Below are 19832 nucleotides of genomic sequence, written 5' to 3'. Positions count from 1 at the left end.
CGACTCGACTGGAAACTTTCCCTCCATCTTAACTCCTTGAACCAGGCTCTTGATACCAGTTGTTAGGAAATGGATTAAGATGGATACATCTGATCCTAATTCCTGTTGGAGCTGCAAAATGCGCATGATCAAATGCTGCACCTCCCACATCCCAGATACTCGTGACTGTAAGAGCTGGAGGATTATGTCAACTTGGGAATTCTAAGTTGAATCAGGTTATCCTTTTCTTCTTCAAATCAATCTTCACAACTTAACACAATAGGTTTCTCGATCTGAAAATTCCTAAACCCAACCATGCCCACCCTTAAATACTAGGAGCCAGGGGGCTCGTGTAACAAAAAAATTGTTAACGGCCACTGTGCAACTTAGCTCCCGCACGTCAATTAGTCTTACACACACACATGCATAGAGTGTAAAAGTTGAGTTTGAGTGAAATTTTTACCCACAAAAGTATGCAAAAGTTAGAAACTAATGGAGAATAAATTAGAGGTAAGTAATTCAAGCACACTCTGAATACGTGGTAAATATTTACTTCAAAAATCTCTCTTTTTCCTGTCCGCAAAAGGGTTCTTCCTATAATGATTTGAGGGCTTATTTATACATCTAATGAGAGGGGGGGGGGTGTTTACAAATTTTACCCCTTAATTAATTGACTATATATGGACATCATAATTTTTTCACAGTCAATTTAGCAAATGAGTATAACTGTACAAATTTGTAGTCCTTATACAATTTTTCTAATATTCACTTTTATTTTTGAATGATTTTTCCTCCATCAAAAACCTAAGCAATGTTGAATATAGAAAAAAGTATAGATTTACGATCAAATCACTATCTTTGTATGTTTTTCCTCAATTTCGAAATAAGAAGCTTGCTTACATACAATTTCACTCTCTAACTCTACAAAAGAAACGTGCAAACTAAGACCTTAAATACAAAAATACAATAAAATAATAATTGACATTCTCTATAAAACAGAAAGAAAACTGCCTAAAATTGTTTCTGCCTTCATAATGACAATCTGCAGCCCCATGTCATGTGGCAAGAATTGATATGGAATACACAACACCAACTGCCGGCTACTCATTTCATGCACATGCTTCCTTAAGTTGTCTCTCGGCTTATCAACAGCGTGCGTGCATCGTTAGGCCATCCTGCGCGCGCGGACTGTCCGACATCTTGCTAGAAATCCATCACAACATCAACACGTAGGCACTCAACATCGCTCATGTGTTGACACCATGCGCATTCGTCCACTATTTCCTGCAATGTCTCACACATTTTGCGTCATGCTATTGAGACATCAGCCAACAATATCCACACAATTCCGAAATGGGCTAAGGACGCTCCGTCCTGCACCAAAAGTCCTCATGTCCACGCATCATACAACCAGACCATGCGCCGTCACCCAGTGATTTTCATCCGGCGCCTGATATTTATGAATCAACATGTCAGGTGCACCTAGCAACTTGTGTCAGAACACCGACACCTCATCCCAAATGTGTACCACACCATGCTGGCACCTACTATCGATCTAGTGTGCAAGTTGTTCCAGTAAACCTTCCAACATCTCAAAGAGCCACGGACAAAATCAACAACTCCAACACAAGAATTTTAATTCAAAACAAGCTACTATAATTCTCATTGAGCGAATTATAATTTTTATTTCAAATCTCATTACATTTCTATTATATTTCTTATATACACATTATTCATACAAAGATCATATCATTTAGTTTATTTAAAAATAGATTTTGTACAAATAGTATATACATTAAAATGAATAGAAAAAAGTACAACAAGATTGGAATCTCCTAAGCAAGTGCAAAAGAGAAACAAATTAAAAAGCGGGGAGATAGTATTTTTAGTCCCATAAGTTATAAGATTCATATCACTTTTGATCCCATTCATTATGGGATTAGAACTTTAATTTCGATAAATTATAAAAATTAGCACTTTTGGTCCACATGCATTTTTTCATCTACAATTTAACGATGTAGATCATGTGCCTAAGACATTGCCGTTAAGTACTTTTGGTTAGAGAAAAAATTGGCCCTTTTTTTCTCAATAGTAGTATATGAGTACTTCATTTGACCTATTTGATTCACTTGTGGAAAACTTGATACTTTGTGTTGTTTTTATTTGGTTTTAACTTATAAAAGTATAGAAAGGAGAGGATTCAATTTTTGTGAGAAAAAAGAGAAATAATAATTTTTTTTTACCCTAATTTCTTTCAAGATTTATTTTTTCCTCTCAAATGTAGTTATATTTTTCTTTAAAAATGGTTTCAAGTTGAAAAACAAACTAATTTTCTCACCTACCAAAAATACTTAGTGAACACATACTAAACACGTTCTCTACACCTTTAAATTATAGATAAAAAATGAATAAAGATAAAATAAATTACGAGACTAAAAATACTAATCTTATAATAAATGAAACTAAAATAAAATAACAAACAAAAAATGTTATTTTCCGTCGAAAGCAGAAATGTGACCCACAAAATGGGCTATGCTATAAATAGAGGTTGGACAAACTAAAAAATGATTCTATATGTTTTTTCCAGATGAGGGTCAGAAGAAAAGGGTGAAGAATCGTATTCTCTTGAATGACTAGTTATAATTCGTGGAGTTGACAGTATTTGTCTACCACTAACTGCCATCTTTCACATCACAAATCACTGAAATCACTCTTCAAAGATGTCTACTTTTATGGATAACTCTTTTTGCTTGCTTGATATTCTTACCTGTAATTTTGAATTATACTTTTGTTTTTCTTTTTGCTTTTCATTTAAAAAAACGGTAGGAGAAAGGCAACCTCAATGACACTCTCAGACGTGATCACTGGCAAGTCTTCACCATAATAAATAACAAATGTGGTTTGAGCCATCATTACTGTCTAGAAATTAAGTCTGAAACAACAATTCCACTTAAATGTAGAATGTACTAAAACTATTACAAAAAAAAGATGAGTTATTCCTAACATTATGAATTATTATCGCTTAAAATTATGACAAATTAATACTAATTACTAAGGTGAAATAAAATTAGCGCGAAAAATTAAATTTTGACCACCGATTAGTTAACATTCAATACAAAAAAAATACACCATTAGCCACGGTTAAAAATAAAATTGCCGATGCAAATGATCATTGTCCACGACCATGCAACGGTTGTTGGTCGTGGTATCTGCGAGGTTGGTTAAAACATTTGCCATGGTTCTTAGATATAACAAATAACTTTATTAGTCAAGATATTGTCTGCTTTTACTAAATTTGTTTAAGTTTTATTAACCGCATAATACGAGTTTCATGTTGACTATTCCACCCCCCTTTCTATATGACTTTCATTTGCATGGGTTTTATTAGTCAAGATATTGTCTTTTATTAAATTTGTTCTTAACGTGCATTTTGTTAGGTAAGAAAAGGATCTTAACACTTTATATATTATTAAGTCCCTTGTCCTAATTATAAAATACCAGACGGTAGTGCACGGTCACCATCACTAGAATAGAGCTACGATTACCAATTATATTACATTAATTGTACGTTAATCTGTAAGTTAGTTTTTTTTTTTAATTTTAATCCTATTGTTTTTTAGTTCTGTCACATCAGATTTTATAATTCTAAAAAATATACAATTTTATTCTCAAGCCTTAATTTCATTACATTTCTAATGAAACAACCTTAATTTCTTTCAAAATTTGACGAAGCCCGTGCCATGAACTTGTTGTTAACGTAAAAATTTAATGGAATTAAAGTTTGAAAATTTATAAAAATTGATGTTATATATGAAATGTAAGATGAGATGCATTATCAATTTATAATAAAAGATTCGGGTTGCAACTTCATAGAAGCAAAGTAAAGCCGCTTTTTTGCCCCCACTAGAAACATCTGTTCTCACAAATCTCTTCCAACCTTATGATAAGACACCTTACCCTTATATATAACAATCCGGCCCTCACTCCTCCTCCAGCCCCACATAGAAAAATAAATGCAAAAAATGACTTGTTTCGCTTGGCTTTGTGTGGTCCTCTTATGTGCTGGTAGTTTCCTTACAACCTCAGCTATTGGAACTCCTCAAATGCTTAAGAGCAGAGATTTCTTGATTTCCTCGAACCATCTCTCTCCATCAGATGATCCACATGAGCAAGGTACGTCAGAAACTGTATACTCATTCTTGGATGTTAAGGCCTTCACAATTGGTTTTTCTGGTGACGGTATGATTTGGACACAGATTATGGTAGAAGAGACCTAATCATGGGATTGAAGAATATTACGTCGACAGAAGACGCGCAGAAAGGAAAGGGACCCTACGGTGGTGCTAATGTAGTTCATCGCAGGCCAGCCAAGAAAAGCGCTGCACCGTTGCATAAGCCTTGTTTTCTTGTCTCATCTCTTGGTTTCACCTTCACTCTGCTCCTTGCTCTCCATCTCCATTACCCTGACTGAACGGAATCGTTATCCGTCTGTATATTTTTTTGGTTTGCTTCATTAGTTTGTAAGTGATTTGTTTGAACTATTTAGTAATTCAGAGGGTGTGCAACTCAACTGTTGGCAGAGAAAATTAGCACGGTTATGCAATACCAATGAAAAATTGCAGCACTAATACACTATCAATTAGTACTTCATAGGCATAGGCTGGTCCAAGAATTGCATCATTATCCTTACAGAAAAGGTTTGGCATATCTAGGAATGTTGCCGAGGTAGACAGCCACATACTGACAGAAGAACGGTAATCGTTTGAGCATAAAAACGCACAAGAAACTAGGAGATGCGAGGAGGTTTTTAGGTAGATCTGAAGGTTGTCAAACATATGTATCATATGTTTCAAATGTCATAGAGCAGCTTCTCAAAAAGCTTCATATGCTCTGCCTGAAGGGAAATTGCGACTGATAAGCTCCCATCGTTTGTTGGACTTGGCAACACGAAACTCAGACCTTCGTAGGCAATCCCGCCTGGCCCCATGAAGATTGGCCTACCCCACCCAAAATCGGCATCGTGGATAGGCAGCCTAACCCAACTGGTGATTCCAAGATTCGGGCACCTAAATGTGTGTGCCCCACGAACGAGGGCCTTAAGATCCGGCTGCAACTCCAAGTAATCAAGAGCCGATCTCAAGTAGTCGTTGTCCATTCGGGCTAGCGCATCGTGGATTTTACTAGCAGCATACCATACAGGCTTGGACGTTAGGTCACCTGACACGGCTATAGGCGTGGCTGTGAAGATCACATTGCCAAAGTAGCCAGGTGGGAGTGGAGGCTGAAGCCTGGACCGGCCGTCAGTAGCAATGTACAGTTTCGTGTCTTGATCTTCTGGTAATCCACGTGCCATACAGACAGAGCGCCAGACATGGCCGGCTAGCATCTCATACGAGCTGTAGGTTACCGTGTTGCCGCCCTCCTTGGACTTGGCCTTTAGGGCATTGAGCTGATCACGAGTTAGCTTGAATATGGAAACAGCTGTTTCGGGGGCCTCAGCGTCCTTGGATGCAAGGGTTTTCATGGCTGGAGCGGGCTGGTATTCAATGTGCTTGAATTGCGGTTGGGGCGGATCACGGGCTCGGAGGAGGGTTCGATCGATGAAAGGAGGGATCGTGAGGTCTAGCCCACGAGCCATGTCGGACCATGTGTTGATGAAATGGAGGCCAGAAAACCCATCTGCTACATGGTGTTGCATTCCGACACCCAAGGAAACTCCGCCACATTTGAAATGTGTGACCTACAACGATTCTGGAATTAGAGCATTCTAATTTATGATATAGTTATTATTTTAGTGCAACAAAATTTAGTTTTATGTCAGCATGTAAAATACCAAAAAACAAACGCCGGATGTATAACATGTTACATTGACCATCCCAACAGAAAAAAATAAAATAATAGTAGAAATGAAACTCCAGTCATGTCCTAGAAACATTGTACATTGAATTACTAGATGAGCCAGATCCTAGATTAAACGACAAGCAACATGTTCTTTGCTGACCCGTATTTAGACAAAATCAGTACTTATACCTAAATAAATTTCAGGTAATCAACATACGAGGAGCAGCCATTTTGTGTCTCCCACGTTGTCCAATAACTAGAGGTACGTTCTGAGTAGCTATAGGAAATTAATGTGTTGAACAAATTTTGAATACATGGTAAAAATATTAAATGACGTAAAATATAGTTGAAGAGTTTCATTTATTTGTGGAGTTGAGATGTTAAAATAATAGTTAAGGTATACACATGGATTAAAATTTTCTATCGAGTGTAAAAGTTTCTTTCTTTTTTTTTTGGTCAAATGTAAATAAAAATAAATGGTAGTTTCAAAATCCTTGAATTCCTTACGAACAAGAACTACGACAAAATTTTATATTTTATTTTTCATTATATGGATAATGATTCTAAGTGGAAATATTATTTTTCAATAATAAATGATAATATATTTCTCCAATATCTACACTGGTAAAATTTATTTGTGAATTTGATTAATTAAAACATCTATGTTATATAGTTAATTTTGATTACTAATAAAACATCATTATAATACATGTGATCGAATTAATTAGCATGGTGGGTTGGTAATACTATAATTAGATTAGTCATTATGAATATAACGATTTAAGTATGTTTTATTTTATTTGTAATGTTGGATGACTTGGCAATTTAGGAAAACGTAATGACTGATGAGTTGGCCTATTGAATGCCAAGGGCAATATGATATTCTTCGAAATTTTTGCTATATAAGTATTTTTCTATCATATAGAAACACATAAATAGTTGTGATTATTTCGAAATTTAAAATCTCCCTTCAACAAGTTTATTATTATTACATATGGTTAAATTGTTTTGAAATTAATTTCTTCAAACGATGAATGTTTCCTAAAATGTTAATTTTCTTCCATAATTAATATATATGCTACTTAATTAGACCAATGATGTACGTAATTTACTCTTAAAGATTACTTATAAGAATAAAATAGGATTTTTTTTCTATATTTATATTTTTAAGTTAGAAATATTAATTATACTTCTTCAATTTTTAAATATATGAAAATAAATAATGGAATTTCTCATAAAAAAAATAAAAAACAGTAAAATCTATTCATGGCAAAGAAAGAATATCGACACCAAGAACGCACCTGCAACACCAAAAGCGGGTACGTCGAAATTCCCTGAGAGTAATCCACCGCCGGGATGAGGCGGCGGAGTTCCAACGTCGGAGCAAAGTCGCCGAAATCATCCACAACCCCGTCGGACTCCGCCTCCACAAAGAGCACACCCTCGGCATTGCAATCGATCTCAACCCGGCCATCTTCGTCCCTCTTCAACCTCCCCGCCATGGGGTAGAACGGCACCAGCGCCCTGCCGAGCGCCGCCTTGAGCACCCCGGCATCGAAGAAGTTGTCCGCGGCTGTGGGGCGGTAGAAGTAGACGCTGGGTGTGTGGAAGTTGGGCACCACCAAGTCAATGTTGGAGTTCCAGAGGCTGACCATCGGCGTCGCCGCCGCCGGCCTTACCAACGTCGAGTCCTTCACGTTGATCTTCATGGTCGTTTGAAGCTCTCCCAGTTCTGCAAGGAGTTGATGAGTTATCCAAATCCAAGAAACTTCAGAAAGCGGTGACGGTGGCGGTGGTGGTGGTGGTGGGTTTATGAAGGTGGGATGGTTTCACGCTTAAGAGAAAGATGGGGAAAAATGCGCTTATTATATAATCGTGGAGCGCTTACCTACCGCGCCTAATGAAGAAGACTAGAAACAAAAGGGAAAATACTTCTTGGCGTGGCTTAACCAACTTTAGGACATTGGATATGTAAGTGGGGGAAAAAGTAAACACAATAATTAGAACTATTAAATAAAGCAATTTCCTAAATAAAGAAATAATTACACCTTCTTTTGTTTAAAAGTTTAGTGTAATTACACTTAAATAATCTATAATTTAAAGAATTACATTCAGTATTTTTAATATTTATATTTATCTAATATTAGTAAAATTTATCGAATTTATTGATTTTAAGCTAAAAATAATTGAATTTTAACTAATAAAATAATATATTTAATAAAGGGAATAAAAGCTCAAAGTACTAGATATAGTTTTTCAAATGGTAAGAGATTTATGTATAATTATACTAAATTTTAGAAAAGAATGATAATTATCTCTAAAAGAATATTTTAGCTGAATTTAATTAATCAAATAAAGGGCATTTGTTGTGGTGATTTGTTACCTTTTATATAAAATATACGTATTAATTATATTATAACATTTTAGTTTGTACGACACATCTAAAATATATACATATACACATGTTAAAAATAATAAAAATAGAGGAAGTGGCAAAGAAGATATCAGAAGGAAAAAGTAAAAAGATACCCGGAATGGGAGAAAGAAAGAAAATTGAAAAACAAAAAATGTTTTCTCCAATTGTATAATAATTAGTAACCAGTCTATGATCGATAGCTGTGCATTATATAAATAACAGAAACTATAAAAAAAAAAAGTATGAATATATAGTTAGAGAGAAAAAAAAAAAAGGGAATTGATGAGAGAAAAATAGATACTAAAAGGAATGTAATATTTAATTATAATTATTAAAAATAAATAGTCATTGATCACGGCCACGCAACGATTGTTGTTCATAGCTTTTGTGGCTAAGCCAAAATTTTCTATCGATATTATCTACCCATAATTAATAATAATTATTATTATCATGATTTTTAATCAATAATTCTTTTTTCTGATGAGAGGGAAAAAGAAGCTATTTGTAAGTAGTTTTGCAGGATCAAAGACATTACGTGAGTTATGAGCAGTGTATTTAACTTACTTTAAATAAAAATTACTTATTAATATATAAAAATAATTAGTTAATTAGTAATTAATTGTAATTTGATGGAGATGAAAATTTGCTTAGTTGAGAAAGTTGGTGGGATGGTGACCAGTGGCGTAGATGAGATCGCCATTCTCACCAACTCCTGCGAGGAGAGGAGACTTTAACATCACACAAACTTGAGTGGTCTTCATGTGGGTCCATTTACTCGCACTTGTATTCATTCATCAAACCTACAATTTCCTTATTCTATATCTTCACCCCCAAAAAAAATAAAAATTCAAAAATAATGGGCATGTTTATACTTTTTATCCTAAGAAATAATATCAAATACAAGATTTTATAAATAAAAGTTAAATCCCGCCTGATAAGTGTAATTTTAGAGTCAAATTTTATACTTTGACAAATACCATCTTAAATAGATCGATTCATTTATCACTTGACAGAACGAACCCACTTTCAAGTCGAATTGTGGGCTGTTGATGACTATAACACATACGTGGTAGTAGATAAGGAAACCAAGCTTTATTCGTGCATCAATATCCTCAAATAATTTCGTAAGCTTTACTCTTGTTAGTTCTAAACCTCGATGCGGCACTGACTTGATCCTAAGTCTGCACAAACAAGAAAGGATTTTTAACCAATATCCGAGAGCACGACCAAACAAAAGACAACTTTGATCGCAATTGAATCAACAACAACCCATTAATAAAAATGAGCCATTTAGCTATAATTTTTTTTCTTATAATGAATCGAATACAATTATACCAACTATAGCTATTTAATAATATCCACAATTAATCAACAACTATTACTACAGTAAAGAAATAATTACCATCAACATAGACTAATATCAATAAACATATATAATTTAAACACATAATTTTATAGTCATAACATTTCAATTTGGACAATTATGTAGCTATGGATGTGTGGAGGTAAAATATACATCTAAATTGGTGACAATAATGGATGAAGATAGTTATGTAGTCTAAATGAATAATGCCAAATTATTGCACAAGTAGTGGTAAGTTTGAATGATCACATGTGGCGATGACTTCTTACCATTTGAAATTTAAAAAGGAAAAAAGAAAAAAAGAAAACACGATTTCATTGGGAATATTGTGTTGATTGACGAAATGGATTTGATTTCCAAGTCAGCGGTGCCGATCCATTTGATCCAGTGGTTGTGGGGGTTGGTGGTGGAGCGTTGGGACCCACTCGGAGTTGGTGAACCGCCTAATAAGCCGTATGTGATACTGATGTCACCGCCCCAACAATGGGGTTGGTAGCTTGTTTGGATGGGGCTCGGGGAGTATTCATGGATAACTCATCACGGATATCATAACCCAATTTATTTGACTGCATTCTAACGAACCGTTTATGCCAACAATGTTATATAATTTTTGCATGTATTTTATTTATAATTTACAAATAATATTAATTTTATAATAAATATAAGAATTATATAATTTAAGAGAATGATTCATTACAATATAATAATAAAAATTACACGAGGCAACACTTAATGCTGATTAAAAAAACGTGGTCTTAAGTCTCGTGATGAATAATTATTTTATTTGTGCCGACCAAACTAAGGGTCAAAGTTTTGGCTAGCGTTGGCAATTGCAGTCGGGCTCAAAAAAATCCATCCCGAATGAGAACCGATTTGGGTTAGGCAAGTTCTTTTTAATTAAACTATCTTTATAAAGGTGAGGGGGTAAATTACATTTTTGGTCCTACACTTAGATCAATTCGCACATTGAGTCCCATATATGATTTTTTTTTCAATCTGAGGACAATTGAGAAATTTTCGTCCAATTAATAACAACAATTGTTCTTTCCGTTAGCCAATACAATCAAATAGTACGCATCCTAATTTCAAGTGGCACAATTACGGTGAGTTCTAATTAATTTACGTCTTACCAAACTAATGGTCGAAAATGTGCCCACTATATAATTCATTGCATCTCACCACACTAATTTCAGCTAAGACCGTCTACCACTTCTTTTGAACAAACAAACATGCATTTATTATATAATTAATTCTATCTAACCAAATTAATTCCATTGTCGAAAAAATAAATACAAGTTTAGAAGAAAGAAAAATACAAATTAAAATTATAAAAATGGCAAACAAAATAAATTGATGATTTTCAGTTATATAAAAGTATAAATAACAATTTGATTAATGACATATCAACATAAATATCACGAATTTATTGAACTTGTTGAATTTTTCAATTAAAAGAAAGCCAGAATGAAATAAGAGATTTTATAGTTGATATATTTATTTTTTTATTTATATTTTAATTTTAGAAGTTTTTTCTTTAAATATATTTTTTAATTTAGTAAATTCAATACATTCATTAAATTCATAATTATATTAATATACCAGTATTAAGTTATTATCTGAATAATTGATCATCAATAAATTATTTCAAAAAACAGGATTAATTTTTTCTTAAGTTTCAAAACAAAATGACCAAATTATAATTAAAAAAGAATGAAAAGTAATTTTATATTAAAAAAAAAATAAAAGAGTTTCGTAAGAATAATATAAGAAAGCTACTGGTTTGAACGGACTAATTTGAAGTTAGTTAAAAAAAATAGGAACGATTATTTCAAAATTAAAATCAAAAGTCAATAACTAAAATAAATCTTACCTTATTTATTATATGATTAGTTTAGTCGGACCATTTCATTAAAGTGGACATCTTCCACAATGGTATCAACTACTTTCACTATCCCAATTTCAACTCCCCTTTTTTTGGGGGGTATTTTATTAAAAAAAATATTCATGAATAATTAATAAATTGTTTTAAATAATAAAGTACGAAATTAAATATAGAAGAAAAAACATTCACATATTTGATTAGACCAATCTCATGGTACATGATATAGGCCCCGTTGACTTCATCAATTGGTACTTAATGTTGGTAAATTAATTTCAAATTAGTCTGTCTTTTTAATTATTTTTAATTTAAGCTTTTTGTCAATCTTTCTGCACTAGTTTCCACCTGAAATATGCAATTAAATACAGTCAAAAGGCACGAATTAAGTTAAAAAGTATAGGGGCGAAAATGGACATTTACCTCATGAATATATGAACGTCTGTAAATAAGACAACGATGCTGCCATAATTAAACCTTTGAAATGTGAGAGAATCGAAGAGAAAAAACACGAAAGACATATGTAAAATTCTTAAAGTGCGTTTTGGGTGTGTGATTCAGATGAATCTTTGTCATTCGAATAAGGCGAAAAGGATAATGATGTCGAGTTCAATCCGTGAACTTGAGGCTCCCATGATTATAAGGTCATGGTTCAAATTCCACTAATGTGTGGGATATTATTTTACTTAATAATAGGTGTTGTTCTATTTTAATAATAGTTGTTGATTGTGTATGGTTACTGATATTGATCATCAGTATATGATTGTTATAGTTGTCGATAGTTGTTAGATATAAATATCTGATTTGATAATTATAATCGATTTACTTAATAAAGTAATATTACATCACTTTCACTTTAAAAAATAAAAATTAAGTATTATTGGTTCACTAGTTATGAGGGTAAGTGTTCCTCCACTGTATATTTGACCTTTAATTGCTTCTAAAATTGAAATTGATTTGAGTATTCGAGAATAGTCGATGAGAAAATCTTCGACAATATATGATGTATTTGTATCTTTAAAATTAATATTCAAAAGATAATTTATCATCACGAGTAGTGAGCCACTTCAATTTAATAATATATAAAGATATGTAAGTAGTTTTTTATTAAGACTAAAGCCATTCAAAATTTGAATATGTTGGAAAAGTGTATGATTCCTAAAATGTCCTTTTCTTTTAAAAAAATTACATTGAACCAAAAGTTTTAAACTTGTTAAACATTCTCATCCAAGTTTCACCACGTAGGCTGAAAAGCCATTGCACCTCCTTGCGCTCATGCTAACTATCATATCCATTTATTTGATTTTTCACAGAAAATCGTCTATTCACAATAAGTTTTTTTAATTAGTTTCTATATTTTAAATTACTGTAACTTAAAAATTATAATAAATTAATATTATTTTATCTATAATAAAAATATTTACCACAGTAATTAGTTTTAGCAAATATTTTTGCCTCAATTACATAAATAATGGTTAATAGTCTTTGAATAGCCGTAGTTAATTAGTATATACTATATAGTGAAAAGTCATATTAGTATAAACTAAAAGGGTATTCGTAATTATGCTAAATTTTAGAAAAAGTCATTGTATTTTACCTATATATTTATTTCTTCCACAAAATAACAATCCCTCTAACAAATTGACTTCGTCGATAAATTTTACACATTCGAAATTAATTAATTTCATCAGTTTTGATAAGTTATTTATTTTAACAAATTGACTTCATTGATAATATATTCAAAATTATTATTATATGCACATCAAAATCACATGCCATAATAATTAATTTTAAATAATTTAGAGAATTACGCACACACATAACATATGACACAATTATGTGGATTCTAGCCCAAAGATTAGGAGGGCCTAACAGCGTATCTGCTGTGGCCTCACACTCACAGTCTACTCTATCAGTCTAATCAAACTTCTTGTAACTAAAACATTAAATTATATTTAGAAAATTTATTGACAATTCGAGGTTAAGTTTAATTATACAAATATATTTTTTAATTTTTTTTATAAAATTATAAGTATTTTATTATTTTATTAGATGTAATTGTAAGTATATTTTGTATTTAGCGGCGGAATTTTATACAAATACTCCCTAAAGTATATTATAATAACAATCTTTCAGAGAGTTAGTTGTAATTTTCCAAGGAATAAAAAATATTTATGTAATTAGATTTATTAGTGCAGTTTACCCGTGCATTTATTTTGTTATTAATTCATTTGAATTTAATAGAAAGTTAATTTTCTTAGATGGACCCCAAAAATATTATTATGTAAAGGTCAAATTCAAGATCAAAATATTTCTTGACATAAACATGCCCATATGTAATAGTACATTTAATTGCACTATAAATTACAGGTTAAATTACATTTTTTGTCCCATAAATGACTTTTTCTTTTTTAATTTTGGTCACATACTCTATTTCCGACAATGGCTGGTAGGCTGTTAAGTATGGAGGAAAAACGTATATATTTGGAGGAATAATTTTGGTCCTATACTCTATATTTGTATTTTTATCGAATAATTCATCATCATTTCCTTCTTCACTCTCCCCCATTTCATATTTACTATCATTAAAGTACTCAAAATCTTTAGAGTCAGTTTGATTTGTATCATTCTCATCAATATTAATCCCCTTATTAGTTTCAAGTCTAACACTGGAAGGCCCAATTTCAGCTCCTAAATCATCTACCCTTACATCTAAGTACACATAGACCATCCTGTCAATATAAAGATCCAGACAAATAAACACTAAATCATCTGCAGAACATAAAAGTTGAAATTCATGTTCTCCCAACTTGTAGTACATATTATACCCATTTATATATCCCAACTTCAAATACAACTCATCCAAATAACTTAGACAAATGCAATTTATGTCTACACAGTCATAAACAGCAATGACTCTCTCCTTTATAATCACCAGGATCAGGATTACTACACCATGATGCAATTTTAAAGTAACAACTAAAGATAAATCATCTAAAATGATTAAAAGAAGTAGTAAGTATCATCTTCAGATAGTATAAGCTCAATATATATAAACAGAAAAGTTGAAAAAGTGGCCAAAAGTATTAATTACCAAGTTGTTCGAAATATATACACATATATCAAGTGAGTAACCACCTCACTGTTGCCATGTGAAACCAACAATAAAAGCTCAATTTTTTTAACCAAACAACAACAGAAAAAACCAAAATATCAAGCACATGGTCAAAGAATCTTGTCAGTAAAATAGAAAAAGGTACATCTCGGGCCAAGAATCAAAATAAATAATAGTACCACTACAAAACTCTTCTACTATTTAAGGTGGAAAAACACCCATATGCAATGTTTATTACTCCATACAACAAACAGAAAAAACAACAACCTCAGTTCAAATTTATACATACCATAATCTGGAAAGGGTTTTCGTTTTCTTTGGGGTTGCAAAGTGCCATTTCAGTTTCCCAATCACCAAATCCTTGCCTTCCACAATGGTCAGACACTTTACAAAGTTTCAAATTGTCGGGGAAGAGGTGTATTTAAAAAAAAAAAAAATCAATGGCATTTTTTTGGTGTACTTTTCGCTAGGATAGCAAAAAAAATTTGGGATTCTCTTAGTTTTCAAGATGGAAGAAGATCAAATTAAGATAATTTCTTAGTGTGAAGTGCAGGTTGAATGAAGGGGAAGGAATTAGAGTTTTTACTAAGGTAATTTTGGCCTTTTTTACTTCTTCTATTTTGCTGCCAAAACAAAACGAAGACATTAACATTTTCTCACGTGCAGATCACATGACTAATAACCTATCAGCCACAAAAGGAAATAGCTGATGTTGTTAGCCTCTTGAGAAAAAATCCTCTTGTATCCTCAAATTGAAAAAAAAAAGACACATATGGAACTCAATTGGCCTAATATGGGACCACAATTGTAAAGAGGATGACTTAGACACCAAAAAATATAATTTCAATAAACTCACCTAAACACCCACTAAATTACTTCACAACCAATTAAGCCCGATATTCTTGGAGGTGCCAAGAATGATTTGATGCAGGAAAGAGGCGTATTCTTGGAAGATTTGATGCATGTCCCCTTTTAAACATTCAATAGTATAGAAAGTTGTCATGTCCCTTTTTGTTGCTTTATTTAGGACAAAATATGCATTACATCAACGAAATGCAGTGTAGTTTCAGGCCTCCAATTACATGTGTCTTTATAATTAATATTACTTGGAGGGAAAATTATATATAAAAGACAATTGGTATTGGATTTAAGACATAAAATACTTCAAATGCCCTCATAGAGGAGCCTCTCAAACAGGTGCATATGTGGTTTCAGCAGCGAGATTGCACACAGCAAGCTCCCCTCCTTTCCTGGACTCCGCATCACAACACATTTCCCTTCGCATGTTGGACCGCCAGGTCCCAAATGCATAGGCTTACCACAACCGAAATCTGCATCAGCTGCCAGCCGAATCCAACTGGTTATGCAAAGATTCGGGCATCTATACGTCCGCCGCCCTCGCGCTATTCCCATAATATCAGGCTGCAGCTCCAAGTAATCAAGAGCCGACCTCAAGTAACGAGTGTCCTTCATCTTGGCGAGCGTGTCGTGAATTTTACGGACAGCAAACTCCAAAGGATTCGACTGCATTTCGCCACCTGAAGCAATGGGCGTCGCCGTGAAGATCACATTGCCGAAATAGCCTGGTGGTAGTGGGGGCTGCAGCCTAGATCGCCCATCCACCGGAATGTACAGCTTCGTTTCCTGATCTTTGGGCAGCCCACGAGCCATTGATGTGCAGCGCCATACGTGCCCCGCCACCACCTCGAACGTGCTGTAGTCACTAACCCTGTGATCTCCACACGTTCCAATTAAAAGTCAGTGGAAATTGACATGTACGTTGTACATGATCTAATCTTTTTATTTTAATTTAAATATTTTATTTATTATAATTTATGGTCAAAATCTATTAAAATATTTTCAAAAATTAATCCTTTATTTTTATAAAACAAATATTTCTCTTATATTTTTATTTTAAAATTTTTAGTTTATTTCTTATAATTTGTGAAAAAAATATTAGACCAAATAATAATTCAATTTCAAAAATACATAAAAAGATGTTAGAGTTTATCTCAAATACAAATATAATTTAAAAACTATGTTATTATTTATATAAAAAAAAGAAATTTCTCTAATATTTCTATTTTAAATTATGGTCAAAGTTTGTTAAGATATTCTGAGAGCACATAAAAATTCAATTTAAAAAAATATGAAAATTTATTTTCACATACAATAGTTAAAATTTTAAAACTAATTTATTATTTATATAAAACTAGAATTTTTCTTTAACATTTTTCTTTCTTAAAAAGTATATTTTCTTTTGTGATCAAAAGATCATATTAAAATATATTCAGAGAAAATAATTTAATTTAAAAAATAATAAAAAGAGGATTAAAATGATCTCAAATAGAAATAGTTATAATATGAAAATTATTTTTTTATTCATACAAATATTTTTATTTTAAAAAGGAAATTTTATTTATTATAATTTATGGTCAAAGTTTATTAAAATACTCTAAAACCAAATAATAATTCATTTCAGAAAACTAATTATTTAAAATACAAATAATTATAATTTAAAACTAATTTATTATTTATATAAGAATAAAATTCTCCAATATTTTTTTATTTTTAGAAGAAGAAATTTTATTTAGATTCTCATAATTTGTGATGAAAATTTATTAAAATATTTTCAAATCAAATAATAATTCAAATTCACAAAAGAAAAATTATAAGATGTTATATAAATAATAATTAGTTAATTTTAAATTATGATGGGATAAAAAATATTACAAGTCCAATTTGATAAATCTGAAAAACAACCAAAGCATGCTTTTCAATGACCAAACGAGGCACATGTCAATTTGTATTAACATACAGTGCATAATTTAAGTTAATTAAACTTTGCAATTATGTAATATTACGTAAGTACGGTGCCAAAGTCTCGACCCATTATTTGGTATATATGTTTCTATAATTTTATAATTTTTCTATATTATCTTATTATGTATTGACTCGAAATATATTTTATTTTAATAAATTCATTATAATTATTAATATAAAAAATTGATATCTATCAACCACCAAAAACAATAACAATCATATACTATTTATAAATATTAAATAATTATATCAAATTAATATTCACGTACCATGCATTAAAATAAAGGGGTTCAGTTTTAAAAACGAAAAAATAATACTTGCCTGTTTCCGTGGCATTGGGCCTTGAGTGCGTTGACCTGATCCCGAGTTAGCTTGAATATTGAAAATATGGATGTTTCATCAGAAATTTGCATTGTTGGATAGGGATGGTACTCGATGTGGTGGAAGTGCGGCTGAGGCGGATGGCGGCCGCGGAGGAGTGTTCGGTCGATGAATGGTGGGACGGCGACTTCAAGACCACGGGCTATATCAGCCCATGTGTTGATGAAATGGTTAGCAGAAATACCATCTGATACGTAGTGACTGTTGGCAATACCTAAGCATACTCCACCGCATTTGAAACCAGTCATCTATGCATAAAATTACGACTCAGTGATCAATACTTGATCCATCTTGGAAGCTACATATATAATATGTAGTTTGAAATAGAATTAATATTTCTCATGCTTAACCTGGATCAACAAAAGCGGGAGCGTCGAAATTTCCTGGGAATAATCCACAGTAGGGATGAGGCTGAGCTCCGGCCTGGGAACGAAGTTACTACCAATTGCAATGTCATCTATAGCAGCGTCGCACTCCGCCTCCACGAATAACACCCCCTCCCCGTTGCAGTTGATCTCAACGCGACCTTTGTCGTCCTTCTTCAGCCTCCCCGCCACCGGGTAAAATTCAACCAGGGCACGGCTGAGCGCCGCCTTGAGCACCGTCGAGTCAAAGAAGTTGCCCGTCTCGCTGGAGCGGTAGATGTACAGAAAGCGGGTGTGGTAGTTGGGCTCCATTAGAAGGTCCAAGTTGGAGATCCACAGGCTGCGACTCGGCGTCGCCGCCATTGGCTTTACCATCGTCGAGCTCTTCACGTTGATCCTCATGCTTCTGAAATTAGTATTGACAGAGAGAGAGATGAGAATGAGCAATCTAAGTGTTGTCTGGAGTCTTTAATTTTTTGCGATTACGAGTTGTCCAGGTTTCTGCTGCGTCTTAGTTAGCTGTCTGCCGGGGGGCGAATCAAAGCAGTTATTTAGCTTAATAATTTAATTAGGCGCTTTTAACGACTATTTGAGAAAAGATTAGGTAGAGACAAATCTCCAGTAATAATATACACAAGCCCATGTTCTTCTTCTTGTCCTTGTGAATTGGCCAGCTCAATCATACTTATTCATAAATAAATATATATAGTATTATAATTTATTAGGATTAAAATTATCCTTCATTTCTTAATTTCATGATTACAAAATAAAATTGATCGAAATTTTTAAAATTGAACGGGTGCAATGATACAACAAGTTTATCCTTGAATCATATTTCAATCCTATAGGGAGTGATTTTTGTAATTCTGCAAAAGATTTATATTTGAATTGCTTAATTATAAGGTTAAAATGCATTTTACCCCTTATATTTTGTTGAAAAAGTTAAAAACCATCCTGTGTTTTGTAAAATCCAGCAACAAACATTCATTCCATTAATAATTAAAGGAATGTGCATTACACACGCTCCTTGTGCGTTTGGAGATTTTTTTTAACTGTTTTTTTATCTTATTTTTGAATAGTTTTTACAAAATACCCTTATGATATTTATATATTTCATATGTATACTTTTTTATTTATTTTGAGTGATGTTTTTGCATTTTCATCTATTATAAAATAATTTTTTAAAATATATTTACTTAAAATATGAAAAAATAAATAATTTTTTTTGAAATTTTATAATTTAAATTCAAAGACAAAGAATTAAAATTAAATTTTTAATTTTAATAATTATTAAAACTGAAATTTAAAAAAATTATAATTATTAAACCTGAAATTATTTTTAACTAATTAAAATATATATTTAAATAAATTTAAGTATAAAATTATTTTTAATTAACTAAAATATATATTTAATTATTATAATTATTTTTAATAAACTAAAATATATTTAAAATTAACTAAAAAAAATTGCAGCGATGGCGATGGTTGCCGCCCCTGCACAGAAAGGCAACAACGTTGACCGTCGCCCATGGTCACTGATGGGTGTCGAATCCACCAAAAATAATTCCTACGAACACTTTTGTAGATGTGTGAGTAGGGTCGAATCCACAGAGATTGGTTTTAAATTAATTCCTTCAAAAACGAAAATAATTAGGGGGAGTTTTGATTGTGAA

The 19832-nt window shown here is 32.3% G+C and overlaps 3 protein-coding genes across 3 annotated transcripts; 1 reads left to right on the top strand and 2 right to left on the bottom strand.

Annotated features, from left to right (window-relative positions):
* On the top strand, window positions 3760-4846 carry LOC105165240. Its single transcript, XM_011084191.2, has 2 exons — window positions 3760-4152; window positions 4236-4846. Exons 1-2 carry the CDS (start codon window positions 3993-3995, stop codon window positions 4448-4450), a joined length of 375 nt encoding a protein of 124 aa, XP_011082493.1. The 5' UTR covers window positions 3760-3992; the 3' UTR covers window positions 4451-4846.
* Window positions 4610-7708, bottom strand: LOC105165248 (shikimate O-hydroxycinnamoyltransferase). Its single transcript, XM_011084204.2, has 2 exons — window positions 7122-7708; window positions 4610-5719 (listed from the first exon to the last, which is right to left on the bottom strand). Exons 1-2 carry the CDS (start codon window positions 7527-7529, stop codon window positions 4829-4831), a joined length of 1299 nt encoding a protein of 432 aa, XP_011082506.1. The 5' UTR covers window positions 7530-7708; the 3' UTR covers window positions 4610-4828.
* Window positions 15564-18683, bottom strand: LOC105166835 (shikimate O-hydroxycinnamoyltransferase-like). Its single transcript, XM_011086328.2, has 3 exons — window positions 18145-18683; window positions 17735-18042; window positions 15564-16319 (listed from the first exon to the last, which is right to left on the bottom strand). The coding sequence occupies exons 1-3, from the start codon at window positions 18559-18561 to the stop codon at window positions 15755-15757; spliced, it is 1290 nt and encodes a 429-aa protein (XP_011084630.1). The 5' UTR covers window positions 18562-18683; the 3' UTR covers window positions 15564-15754.

The sequence above is a fragment of the Sesamum indicum genome, linkage group LG1 (genome assembly GCF_000512975.1).
Source record: "Sesamum indicum cultivar Zhongzhi No. 13 linkage group LG1, S_indicum_v1.0, whole genome shotgun sequence".
NCBI lineage: Eukaryota > Viridiplantae > Streptophyta > Magnoliopsida > Lamiales > Pedaliaceae > Sesamum > Sesamum indicum.
This window is presented reverse-complemented; position numbering and strand designations above follow the sequence as displayed.

What these genes read in the sequence shown, in the direction of transcription:
- LOC105165248 (XM_011084204.2), bottom strand. Translation starts at nt 7,529, where the DNA reads ATGAAGATCAACGTGAAGGACTCGACGTTGGTAAGGCCGGCGGCGGCG. An exon ending in ACCCGCTTTTGGTGTTGCAG is followed by an intron (nt 5,720 to 7,121) that starts GTGCGTTCTTGG and finishes GAATCGTTGTAG; the next exon opens with GTCACACATTTCAAATGTGG.
- LOC105165240 (XM_011084191.2), top strand. Translation starts at nt 3,993, where the DNA reads ATGCAAAAAATGACTTGTTTCGCTTGGCTTTGTGTGGTCCTCTTATGT. An exon ending in AGATGATCCACATGAGCAAG is followed by an intron (nt 4,153 to 4,235) that starts GTACGTCAGAAA and finishes ATTTGGACACAG; the next exon opens with ATTATGGTAGAAGAGACCTA.
- LOC105166835 (XM_011086328.2), bottom strand. Translation starts at nt 18,561, where the DNA reads ATGAGGATCAACGTGAAGAGCTCGACGATGGTAAAGCCAATGGCGGCG. An exon ending in TCCCGCTTTTGTTGATCCAG is followed by an intron (nt 18,043 to 18,144) that starts GTTAAGCATGAG and finishes TTTTATGCATAG; the next exon opens with ATGACTGGTTTCAAATGCGG. An exon ending in GCCCAATGCCACGGAAACAG is followed by an intron (nt 16,320 to 17,734) that starts GCAAGTATTATT and finishes TGGAGATCACAG; the next exon opens with GGTTAGTGACTACAGCACGT.